Source organism: Triturus cristatus, chromosome 4_1, assembly GCF_964204655.1.
Source record: "Triturus cristatus chromosome 4_1, aTriCri1.1, whole genome shotgun sequence".
Taxonomy (NCBI): Eukaryota; Metazoa; Chordata; class Amphibia; order Caudata; family Salamandridae; genus Triturus; species Triturus cristatus.
The window spans coordinates 934,255,661-934,269,307 of NC_140585.1; the positions used below are offsets into that span (position 1 = coordinate 934,255,661).

The 13,647-nt window shown below is 43.3% G+C and overlaps 1 protein-coding gene across 12 annotated transcripts in view; it reads left to right on the plus strand.

Moving 5' to 3' along the window:
* Positions 1–13,647, plus strand: part of LOC146855858 (uncharacterized) — a 922,371-nt gene that overhangs the window by 688,266 nt on the left and 220,458 nt on the right. For all 12 annotated transcript variants that reach the window (XM_085653813.1, XM_085653801.1, XM_085653802.1 and 9 more), the window contains 2 exons: positions 5,782–5,874; positions 6,014–6,094. In XM_085653813.1, the coding sequence (XP_085509939.1) occupies positions 5,782–5,874; positions 6,014–6,094 (174 nt within the window). The remainder of the gene's footprint in view (positions 1–5,781; positions 5,875–6,013; positions 6,095–13,647) is intronic.

A 13,647-nucleotide genomic window follows, 5' to 3' on the forward strand; every position in this document is an offset into this window, starting at 1 on the left:
ACACAAATGTGCTTTCTTTGTGCTTTCCGACAACTGATATATTCTGAAATACCTGCAGTTAATTCAAATGCTGTGTGCTAGAAAAATACCTCTTTCCTAACCCCAGTATCCAGCAAGATTGTCGCTTAAATCCTCTCACTTTGAAGTCCAAGAAAGTTGTAAATACCAAGCTTCCCCGGAAGACAGAGCCTGACATTTGACCTCTGTCTCTTAATGCACAGCAAATGTGAGAAGATAGGAATACGATTTACAGGTCTGTTTACTGAAAGAGCACTTGTGTAAGAATACAAGGAGGGGTAGTGTGAAAGGATTTACTCCTTGGGAGGGACAAACTTGTACTGGACATCCTAAAACAAGTACAGCCAGCAAATAGAAAGCTAGAAAATGTGAGTTACAAATCACAAAACCAATCGTAAACAACAAAGAATATGCATTTCCACTGAAGCTTTCCTATTGCCTGAAAGATAGATGTCTTCAGCAAACCTAGGCTTCGACCTAAAAAGAGTTACAGTTCTAATCAGGCCCAGTAAGAAGGGCACTGGAAGCAACCTAAGTGCCCCAACAATCCAGGTGACAAACATGAACATACCATGAGGACTCAGTGTAGAAAAGAAGTAAGCCACTTAACTACAAAGCTAGATGATGAGAAGAATTGAACTGCTAAATATCAACCACACACAAGTGAACCCAAACTAGAAATCGGCAACCCCTTATCTTATGTGTGAGATTAAAGACCTGCTACGGTCACAGTCATTAATTGACCCCATTGTGAAATACTCACCTTGCTCCAACTTGCCAATGGTGTAGGTGTCCCAAGCTAATTAGACACATCTTGCAATATTAAGATAAATCAACAGGTCAGTATTTGAGAGCATGTCTGAAAATGACAGAAAAGCAGAAACAAAATGCTCTCCTCTTTTCTCATGATAAGAGACTGTAAATTACTATTTAGGGTTCAATAATTACCTGCAGAATCAGTCTCGGGTAAAAGACCATCTTCTATCCTCTGCCCCAGAAATATATGAACTGACTCTGCCAGCCTTATAGACATATTCCGCCTGCCAAATGAACACCCACATGACTACCCGAAGTCTCCGAAAAGCACCATCAGAAGAGATAGCAATGAAAACCTCAAACTCTTAAGGCATTAAGCAATTTCCCTCACATACAGTAAAATAATAAGGATTTAATTATCCCTTTTAAAGAACTTAGCGAGGACTGGTAACAGGATATTGGGGACCTGACAGTGGAAGAATGGATTGAAGCACTACATGGACATATGGAGGTAGCATTTTGGGCACGGTTTCACCTAATACAATTGAAATCTCTCCTTAGTATGCACCACACATGGGAAACAATAATGATTTGGCTGACTAATACGCAGGAATACCGCTTGAGTTTCTGATTCATAGGCACATTTATACATACAATATGGGACTTTAGTGAACTCGGGGAATACTGCACTCAAGTGATGGAGTGCCCGAAGAAGAGGCTACTGCTTGTTCCGAGGTAGAAACTAGGCATTTTGTGACTATGGAGAGATCAGACAGGCACCAGATATCAAATTTTGGACTGGCATATAAGCCCCAAAAGAAATGTTTATGAAGGGTGTTGTTGCATATAAGTTTGAGAAAGCATGGGGCCTCATGGATAAATGAGGATGGTCACACGTAGCTTTTCCCACTTTTGGGTAATTACCTGCATCCTGAAATGTCACACAATGTACTGAGAACACGGCTGCTTTATTTTCATGAAGTCACTGGTGCCTGTGCAATTGGTATGACGCAAGTGTTTGCTAATCATATGGGTTCTGGCCTGCACGCTGGAAAAAACGTAGTTTAAAAAAAAAATCTAAATATATGTAGTAAAAAAAGAAATTGTAATCACTGGAACAATACGGGTTCAAAGAAAAGCGAATAATTTCTTAATGTTAAAGAGGACCTCAGGCTCCTCTCAGCTCTTACAGTCAACCATCCCCTCCTCATGCGTATCCTTGAGTCTTGAATGACATTAACAGGCAACGTCTTGCTTGGTTCACCTATAGTTCCAACCAACACCAGTTAGCTCACATGGGGTCAAGGTCCCAAACCATCCCTATTACCTAGTCCTAAACAATTCCTATTACCTAGTCCCAAAACATTCCTATTACCTGCGAAGTCCCACAGGGTTCCATACTGTCCCTGCCTCCTTCAATTTGTATATGGAGACTGTTAATGCTCTACTCCCAGATAACAGCATCAAGATTCTGTAGTGACTTCTGCATCTTTCTTTATTGCAATCTCTCATTCTTTGTTTATTAGAATGTTAACATGGTTGTGATTTAATAGAATGCTGGCTCAGCTTGAGTTTCAATTGAGACTTGGGGCTGAGCTAAGATGATCCTGCTCCTGGTGGGGCTCAATTTCTACTTAACCTCTGTACTATTACTTATACCTGAATGTACCTTGTAGCATCTTTCTTCTAATAAATTACATCTACAAGCAACTACTGGACCTTCATCAATCAACCTTCACTACAGATTCACAATATGCTGCTGATACACAACTCTACTTTAAAGTCTCCTCTACTTCAGACATCCAAAGCCTCAAATACTGCCTGCACATCATCCAGACCTGGATCACCACCACCTATCTGAAGTTAAACCCACCCAAGATATAATTTTTATTTGCCAATTACAACAAACCAGAAACAGTGGCTCAATGACAGACCTTGGCAGCTTTCAACCCAACGTTTCTCAAGTGAATGCTGAGTAACCTTGGATGCAACCTGAAAACTGACTTTAATCTCAAGGAACACATTACCAGAAAGCAAAGGTGGCCTGCTACCAGCTCTCTTCTAAAGACAGTGAATCATTCCTTCTAGAAAGTGACTTCAAGACTGTTATTTAAACTCTTATGCCCTGGCTGTGGATGGTTGTAATGCCCTGCTCCATGGCCTACCAAACTCCATACTGGTAGCCCTTAAGGACATACTACACACCACAGCATGTTTCATCCTGATGGAACTTCATTGACTTCCCTTGCCAGTTGATAACATCTTGAAAACCAACTGCTTCAATTACAGAGCAATTAAGAACAGCATCCTGCACATCTTACAGAGAAACTCACCATCTCCGGTGGTTCTCTGTACACTCAGTAGCATTGGAGTTAATAGATCATGCCTTTTATAATGCAAGTCTCCAGCTGTTAGCTACGCCAATGTTTGCCTACTAAGTATTTGTGTTTTAAGTTAAAAACATTTCCAAATACTGGATCAAAAGCAAACATATCTTACATTATTTCAAAACTGTACACTGAATTCGATATTTACAGTCTTTATAAATAACATGGTATATTTTTCAAATGTGTTTCACTCCGGAAATTGCACACAATTTGAAAAGAATAAGTCTCGTGGTAAGTACATCGTCTGACTCCGATATAAACTGAGTTAGTGCAGCAGATTGCCCCGCCCCCAAGCACCATAAATTCTTTGTATGCCAAAGATTGTGCTTTCATGCTATATTGTAATGCAGGCCATAAAACAACCCGTAAGGTCTGTTCTTCAGCCTAATCCCAGCAAAAAGTTCCCTGTGCTTTTACAGACCGGTTTGGAGGGATGGGGGAAACACTGCACAGGAGGGTGAGCATTTGAGGAGAGAAGCAGCACAAGAGGCAGAGCTTGGAAACGCATGCACCCTCAAGGAGGGTGGAATGAAAAAGAAAAAAAGTAGTCCCCTAAGTATGAGCAGTGGAAGGATACAAATCAGCCAATCAAAAGTATTGTAAAAAAGCTATGCTCCAGAGAAGAGTCAAATACAAAAACAGGAAAGCAAGCCAACATATAAAAAGCATGCAAATGAGTGATCAAGCCAACCACTGGTTAAGAAATGGGCAGCCTGTGAGCCCACCTTTGGTTCACATTAGGCGTTTTACAAGCAGGCAGCTTGTGCTTTGTGGCAGGTGAGACCTTTAAAGTAGAAACAAGGCAGCAGGCCTTTTAAATCTATGCACCCAGGATCTTGCACAACCTTGTATCCAATAGGACAACCCTAAAGTGGCTTAAATTTAGGAAAGAGATGAAGATACATCTCTACATTATGAAGACTAGATTATAATGCAATAATAGACCACAAACCAGCTAACTTCCCTATCACTTGTCGATTTGATTCACAATCTTTATTCGGCACGGTTACAATGGCCATAAAAGTACATAGAAAAACACTTCATCAATAAATACAGAGTATAAAAAATACAGCAACATAAAAGGTTTCAAAGACAGTCAGGGCATCTCATTTTAAAGCACTACAGTACAATTTATTTCCTCAAATGTATAGCTCCCCATATATACAATGCAGTATTGAAACATACAAAATGATTCTCAAGTGTAAATATATAGCTTATAGCTGCTTTATAATCTCGAATATTATGTGCAAGAAAAATCGGTTTCAGATAACATCTCCTCAAGCCTTCATAAAAATGGCAGAATAAAATTAAGTGTTTTGTGCTTTGAATCGATACAGCATCACAGGGGCAAGAAGTCAAATCTGTGGGACATTTTTTCATGTCTGGAAAGACGACTAAATAATGGACGGTGCCCAGCCACATCCTAGTTAAATGCATTTATAATGTTAAGAAAATTGGCTCAAGAACTGTGATGATGGGTGGGAGAGAATAAAAATAAGGTTCTCACCAGTACTGGAGGAGGCTCCACCCCACTCCCTTTACCAGTGCTCACTAGTTGGATGGACTCCTGTGCTGGGCTGCTGTGCAACATGTCTTAAAAAACATTAACAAAGCTTGTTATGGTTGCCAGACGAGTAGTCATTGTTTATACACCAGTTGTGATTCATGTTCACGATTCAAGGGCAGGAACACTGCTCTAGCACATGTAGTGCCTGTCAAGGATATCTGTTAAGCAGCTATGTTGACCTCGGTGCAAACTTTCACGAAGCACTACTGCCTCGTCAGTCATGTCTGTCAAAATGGGCAATTTGCTTGCACGGTCCTACAGGACTTTTTAGTTGGAGCCATTCCACACTCCTCACCTTGGGATTTACTGCTTTGGTATCAATTCCTAAGATGAGGAATCTGCGGTTAGAAGTATACATCAATGTAGCAAGTTACTTACCTTCAGTAACGCACTTTCTCGTGGATACTTTATCCAACCTCCAATTCTTTAGCGTCGCCCCCCCTCGCCGTTTTGTGGCACTGTCTCTTTTATCTAAAAAGACCCCATTCTAGGAATCTGCTCTGGTTCCGTCAATTTGCTCATACACCCATGTCTGAGGGAGCCGCTGTGTTACTGAAAAGAAACTGACATCAGCGAGCATGGGTGGCGCAAGTATATATGGATCCGCTTGGCACTTCCTGATTGGAACGACATTGACACAGTCACACAGTGGCAACTACTGGCACACAGGAGCACTGCTTTAAACATTTCTGGTTCCAGTCTAGCCCGGGGAGTATTCTGAAGGTATGGATTCTGCAGTAGGATAGGGTATTCACCAGAAAGAGCGCTACCAAAAATAAGTAATTTGTTCTTCAGGTATACAAGGGCCTGTAAAAACTGAATCCTGCAAGGCAATGTGAAGACCTTATGGTGAGGTGATGTGTTTGCTAGCTATAAAACATTGAAGATTTAACACAATGGATTATTCTTCACAGAGGGCTTTAGTGGTCAGTTTATATCGGGGTTGCTGGTAACATGAAGGGGTTGAAAAGGCTTGACTATTTAACAAATGCTTAGAATCAATATACTTTTAATTGAAATCAGTTAAAAAGGAACAAATCTTTCTCACTACAGGCGCCTTCTTCATTGGTTGGATCCACAGTACAGGTCTCTGAAGAACAGAGAAGATTGGTAGAAGAACAACAAATGGCAATTATCAAGAAAACAGTGAGTGCAAACAATATTTTGTATCAGATAGTAGTGGCGGTTCGTGGTTAGTCATAGGTGGTCGGGTGTAGTTCTTAATGGCGTGACTGCAGTTTTCTTTTGATGGTATTTAGAAGCTGATGATGCTGTGTTGTTTCAGGTCGCCCTTACATGGGCAGTCCACACCACAGAAGAACAGGTGGAATGCTTAGAAGGCCTTGAGAAGATAGGTAACAAAACGGTGAGTGTCATTGAGTTGATATTCCCATGTTCTTTGTGTAATAGTCACTGGGGAAAGACTAATGAAGTGATTCGACTATATAATCCTCCAGCACTGCATTGTTCATAGATTCACCTTCTTGAATCGTTCCTCCCCGTCAGGGTGGGAGTCTCACAGTAGCCTTGCAATAGCAGTGGGTGCATAACAACCTGGAAGGCCTGAAACTAGTGTCACTTTAGTAACTCAGTCATCTCATTACCATGAACCTGAAGTCCAGCCAATGTCAAGCCTTGCTTGTCACCCCTTCCAGAGACCATCTCGTCTCAGATTTCTACTGCAAGTCACTTGGAGAGTGAGTTCCCAGAGCCTTGATCTGTCCTCAAACAGATAAGTTGTTCTTTTTCTTTAAAAAACTTTCTCTAAGCCTTTCTACGTGATGTGTGAGAGCGTCTTATCACGTTACTCCTTGATTTAATGAATAAGTAAAATTTACTAATTTGCAATTTTCAAAAAGGGACGTCTTTAAAGTTTTTGGCCAAAAGACAGTTAAAACCGATGTACTTCACAATATGTGCATTTATTGCTTACATCCGGATCATAAAGCAAGGGACTCTAAAATATGTAGCAAATGTTCTGCCAACAGTCACATTGACTGTTAGGGAAAGCTAGGGGGGTGGCTTCCAAAAGCTAAGGCTGTTGAAACCTCTGTGGATGAGTCTGTCTAAAACACTTTTTATTGTGCAAGAAAAAAAAAGTGCTCACAGATCACCTGGAGGTCTAAAGCTCCAGGAAAGACTTATTAAATGGATGGATTAGCCTCCATGTCATATGAAACACTGCCATATAGCCATGAAAGGTCCCTTATAATCAGACAGCCGCCCTGTCCTTCATCTGAGTGTGAAGTAAATTTTAAAAAGCCTTGATTGACCATGCCACCTCTGACTTCTCATCAGGCAAAAAGGCAAAATCACAGTAGGTTCAAGTTTCTTTTTTGACGTGAACTAAGGTGTCTATATTGGCATCTGCTCCCCGTCGATGGCCTATCATCAACAGAGGGTTGATGAAGAGCCCTTAACTATTTACGTATGTAAGCCTTGTAAGGATGTGATTTGGGGGGGGTGGGGGTAGTTTCACATCCTTAATTTTTCACAAACAAAATATCACCCCATTCCCAAGAGAATGAATCTGAGGAGGAATTAAATCTAGATGATCCTTATTTTGCAGCATATAGTCCAGGCCACGTTGCAGTTAAATGCAAGACCGGGAAGAAGAAAAGCGTTCTTCATAACAGTGTTATCAGGGACACCACCATTTTATCATCTAAACTATCCAAGATTCAGGGCACGGAGATGACGAGAAGAAAAGGTGCATTATCAGTGGCGGTATGGGGGAAACTATAAAGAGTATTATGATTAGTCAGTGATTCATGGGCTGGTAAACCTACTCCAGGATCTCCCAACACCTGATGCTGACTTTGGTAATTGTTTCATGAGGGGAAAGTCCTCCCGACCTACAAACCAACCATCATCGAATCCTCTGAAAATTACTCCTTCACTGAAATAGCACAACCACTGCTGAGTCCCAGCAGAGGAAACGCCATCAAAAGAATACCTTGGGCAGAAACAAGTCATTATGTCATCAAAACCGCTACCGAAAGAAAGACAAGTAAAGACTTCAGGCGAGATCATTAATAATACAGAAGAATGCAAAGTAGGTTAACTCCAAAAAGTCTCCTGAGTGATTGTGGTGATCTCACTACCTCCGATTGACTCAATACCAGACAATATTGCAAGATTTCATGTTCTAATTTAGAGAAAAAGATTTAAACTGCCTGAAGTATCTAATTTCTTCTTATATGATTTTAGAGGACAGGTAAATCTTCCAGCTGTAGCGATTCTTTTTTTTATTTCATTTTCATATACGGTCTTTGCCCAAAACATGAATGTACAAATCAGCAGCAGTAGCTGTCATTACTCCTAGACTGGAGGCAGCCAAGAGAAGGTCAGAAAATCCAAGTATGACAGGTATAGCTTCACCAGCCAGGGAAGGAAGACCTTTGGAAACAGGGTTTCTTCAATAGCAGCTTCATCATTAAGGAAAGCTAGTGCAAAGGCATACACAATCACCAATGGGGCCTGAACTCCTACCAGAAGACAAAAAGTGGGAAACTCCAGAAATTGTTCATGCAGGGGAGAAAAGTACCACATCATCATCTCTGCAATGAATATGGCCAATCTTTAATTGCACCTCCTTGCAAAAGTGGCAGTTTTATGTAGACAAGGTTGTTTCATTACCATCTTTTCATTCAGAGGTGCAGAGTCGCGTATTAGATGGGCCATTTGATGGCGAAAGCATATTCTTATTCCCTATAAAGTATAAAAATGGACATGGGTAAATCCCAAGGGACCCTCCAACGTTAATGATCCCACCTTTTTCATTGACCGAGGGGAAGAAAGCAGACCTATCAGGGAGGATTCAAAGGTTACTTGTATCAGCCATATCAATCTCTGTCTAACAGGTTTATAGTGCACCACGAGCAGCATCCTACCTCTGATAGAGACTTCTGGCCGCAGATTCCTCACCTTTGGAATATTCCCCAGGCGAGGCGTCAGACTGGTTCCAGAAAGTTTTCACTGTTAACTCTGCGCACCAGTCGGTGGTGCTGTGTGGCTGCATAATGACACCATTCCGCTCCGGAAATAATGTGCAGAGCCTATAAAGACTCCACTCTTGTGCTCTGATGTCCGTTCCTTTCTTTCAGTGCCAACAGATGCGGATCTGGAGCTAAATAGTGTCTCTTTGGGACCCTTATCTAATTACAAAAATAGTTTTACAGTCTGCAAGGGACATATCACCTCCCAAAACAACAAGTTGTAGGCCCTGTAAGGACTGTCACTAAAAAATGTCTCTGACAGATCCTCACCAAGTTATCTGGAGGTCGAGCCATGACTCTAAGGCCAACAGTGACTGCACATCCTTGAACCTGAATGCCATCCGGGACCGCAGGGCAAAACTCTATATCGCCAAGCATCGTAAAGCTCCTCAACAAAACTGATCCAAGTCAGACTTTCGTTCCTAGTCAGTTCGAGATCCAGGGGCTGCTGTCCATCTCAGTCCAAGTCTTCGACTCAGTCAAAGAAAAAAGACAAGAAATCTTAGTGGAGGCGGCCCCTTCTTGCCGCTTTTACTCTCCTGAAAAAGTGTGGGGTAGCACCCAACATCGGGATCTCTTTCCCGAACTCGCTTGACTTTGTTTTCTATCCCGCAACTTGTTCCGGCACAACCAGAGTTTCAGGGACCATCCTCTACTCCTAAGCAGGTTGAGAGTTCTGTGCGGCCATGCTTTGTATTCTTGCCAACTCACTCTGGCATGCCTGCAGGTCACATGGATCTGACAGGTACTACACCTAGGTTATTGCTGGTGGGTTCACCCTCTGCACAAGCTGGATCCTCTGAGCCCTTAACGGGTTCACCTCCAACACCCAGTGCATCAACACAGATGCCAACCCTGGAAGACGAGTCTTCAATTGTCCTCTGTAACTTAGAGTCAGTGCCGGTTCGGCCTCAACCAAAGTGGTGCCCAACGGCAGATGAGGCTCCATTTCCTCCCCTTGATCTTCCCTTATTGACACCTTGTTGGGGGCATGGGCCGAACCTTGCTCTGGCCAAATGCCAAATTGCACTGCTGCACCACCCGGTCCTTGGCAGCCCTGCAGTTTTATCTCTGCACCCCTCAGCTGAAGACTTGGTGATTCAGCCTTATCAAGCACATTCAATTCCAACGTCTTCCCAACTACTGCTGCCGATAGGGAGTCAAAAGAGGTGCAGTCATTCAGGAAGAGAGTCTTTTCATCCACAAGCTTGGTGGTCAGGTCGGTGAATACTAGCTGGCTGCTGGGGCACTATTCTCCCACCCTTTGGGACATGATGGCTCAAGTTCTCCCAGTTGTCCTGGATGATCTCTAACCAGTCCTTGCCCAGGCCATACAGGATTGTCATTATGCAGCCAAGTTCACAGTTTGTCGAGGCTTGGACACCACCGATTCCAATGGGTGAGCTATTGGCACCAGTGTCGCCATTCATCGCCTCGCTCGGCTACGGTCCACCGGATTTTCAAGCCGTTTCATGGGACTCTCCTATTTCAGGTTCTGCTCTCATCCTGGCTTACAAAGGCAGGCTTGCCCCAGGCAGATGTCGGCCACCTCCAGACTATGAAAAACCTCCTCTTGTCTTTGTGGTTCACTGTCAACGTGCCAAAGTCACACCTGACTCCTCCTCAGACGCTCCCCTTCATCTGAGCCATTCAGGATACAGTTTAGTGCCTTTCCCCTGGGAAAGAGAGCCCATGTATTCCGGCTGTGATCCCATTCTTTCAGCTTGAGTGCTGAATTTCAGTGAGGTCGACTCTGAGGCTGGTGGGAATGATGGCCTCCTGCTGGTCGAGCATGCCAGGTGGCATATTTGGGCTCTGCAGTGAAATCTAAAGTCTTAGTGGGCCCAACATCAGTGGGACCTCTCGGACTAAGTTCAGATTTTGGAGTAGACTGCAAAACACCTGCAGTTGTGGTTACTAGACTGCAATTGGGTTAGTGGCAGACTCCTCTCCCTTACCTACTCAGGGCTCACAGCGGTGACCAATGCAGCGCTTCTGGCTTAGGGTGGCTATCGTGGAGATCATACACCTCTGGTGTCCAGTGGCATCAACCTTCTGGTGATTAGGGTACACACTTGGTGTTTAAAGACTTCCTGCCTGCCATCAAGGGGAGATTGGTACAGGTGCTCTTGGATAACACCACTGCCATGTATTACTGCAACAACCAGGGCGGGGTGGGGTGGGGTCATTGACCCTGGCAAGGAGGCCTTGCACCTCTGGATGTAGCAGGACCACCAAGGGATCTTCCTGGTGGTGAACCACTTGGCAGGATCATTGAATGCCAGGGGGAGGAGCTTAGCCGTCTGCACCTAGCGAATCATGAGTGGCAATTACACCTGGAGGTGGTGCAAGGTTTTGTCAGAGAATGGGAAGGACCTTGGCTCAATCTGTTAGCCCCCACAGAGAAGATGCAAAGTCAGCACTTCTGTGCATTGCAGTTTCCAAGGCGTCTTTTGCTCGAAGACATGTTCCGCCACAAGTGGGACTTGGGACTCCTGTATGCCATCCCACTGATACCAATCCTGCCCCGAATTATTAAGAAGATCCGGACTGACTGGGCGCAAGTCATCCTAGTGGCCTCAGATTGGGCAAGAGTAAGGTGTCCAGAATTCCTGGGCTTGAGCATCTGTCCTTCATCAGGCACCCCATCCAGGAAGACCTGCTGTTGCAGCAACAGAGCAGATTTCTACCCGGGCTTTCACAATCTCAACCTTCATACTTGGAGATTGAGCAGTGTCAGCTCAACACCTTTGGAGGTGGTTGATGTAATCTTGGCGGTCAGGCAGCCCTCAATTAAAAACTGTATACGCCTGCTGTTGGGACAAATGTATTGCTTGGTGTGGTGCTCTGCAACTGGACCCTCACCAGTTAGTTATCTAATGTTTTGTTGATTGTTTTGCCCTTAGCCTGGCAAAGCCTTACTCTGTGTACAATTAAAGTGCACCTTGCTGCTCTTTTGGCCTTTTTGTGGTTGCCGGATCAGCCCTCTTTGTTTAAGTCTCTAATTGTTATGCAGTTTTATAAAGGTTTGCAGCATTTATTTCCTCCTTGTCACTTTATCACACCATAGTGGGGCCTTAACTTTGTCCTCATGTCTTTGATACGCACTCCCAGACTATATACTCTTTATGGCTTTACTGCACTTACAATGTCTAAGAATGGACCTATACACTGTAGGGGTACAGCACTCATGCAACTGTACCCTCAACAGTGGGATAGTGCACCCATCTAGAGGGGTGTCTTACCTATACCATTGACAGTGGGTTGCACGCATGGCACACAGGTATGTGTGCCATGTTGACTCTTCGCTTTTCTTTGCACCAAAACACGCAGCCTGCAACGGGTGGGTGGGTGGGTGTGTGCGTGTGTGTGTGTTTGTGTGTGCAGGACTTGGAGGCCTTCCCTGGCCACAGTGCCCTTGGTACCCATGGTACCTTTTACAAGGGATTTGCATGTGGCCAGAGAGGTGCCAATTGGGGGTAAAAAAGTACAGTTTTGTAAAGAACATAGGCCCTGGGAAGCTGATTGGCAGGGACCCAGGGCACATCAAGCCAAAGTGCATTGGAAGTCTGGCAAAAGGTGGGGGGGTTACTGCAACAGAAACCCCCTTCCCTACAGCATTGCCATATGAATTGTTAAGTGTTAAAGGCATGCTTAGCTAAAGCGAAGTGTACTTGCAGTACCCAGGGTCCACTCAACTAGGAAGAAAGGTTCTACTATGGCCTTCTTAGGAAATAGTCCTAGAGCAACCATCTATAAAGCTGCTGCATGGTCAACATCACACATGTTCAGAAAACATTACTTTGTGGATATTCAAGCCTGTCAAGAGACCCTGGTTAGTCAAACCATGTTAACCATTTCGTGCGTAGGCATTTTCCCACTAGAATTCTAAGCACTTTTTATGGCTATTTGGGGTAGTTTGCGCTTAGGCCTCCATAACTTTTTTACACACAAAGCATCCATGCCAAGCCAAATGTTTGCCCTTATTTTCCAACATCTTGGTGGATTCTAAAGGCACGCAGGGTTTGTGGATTTCTCTATAGGGGACCAAGAAAATGGCAAAATAAATCTAAAGTTTGGGTTTTTGGGAAAACTGGTAAAAAAAAATGTCACCATCTTCCTAGCGTAAATGAACATGCAATTTTTAACCATAGTTTTGGCATTTTTCAAAGAGGTAGACCATTTATCCTAATGTTTGTTCTTTCAACCTACTTTGTGTTTGTAGTGGAAACAGGTGGGAAACTCATGGGTGATCCCAGAAAGCTATACATGTCTGAAAACTAGATACAATTCTGAATTCTGCCAAGGGTCATTTCTGTAAATTTCTCTAGGTTTTCCCTAAGAAACTTTGTGTTAGAACAAAAATGAGAATTTGTAGGAAGAAAACCCAGCCATATACATATACAGCCATACATTTATAACTTCTTTTCACGAAGTTTACAAAATCAATATACTGGAATGTCTGTGTCTCCATTTTATTCACGGGGATAAATAGGGTTTGCAGGTTATCCTAGAACCCAAGGTACCGAGCGCCAACAACTGAGCTGCACCTTACAATGGGTTTTCATTGTGTACCGACTGTACACCAATTCATATGGTAAAATATAAAGAGTGGAAAATGGGTCCTCTATGAATTTCCGATATGTACACCAGATACTGAGTTTAGGAAAAGTGGTTATTTGTACATCTGCGAGTTTGTGTGTAACCATACTATCATGCGATTCAGAGGGCATTTTTCAAAATGTTGTCTTTATTACAAATTGGCTTAAATTTGGAAGATACATTGCCGAAAAATCCAAATGGTAATAACACATTTTCTACTATTCTGTTTTCTGACATGTCTCCAGATACAAATGGTACCTCACTTGTGTGGGAAGACCTAGTACCAGCGATATGAAGTGCCCAAAACACATGAACTCAT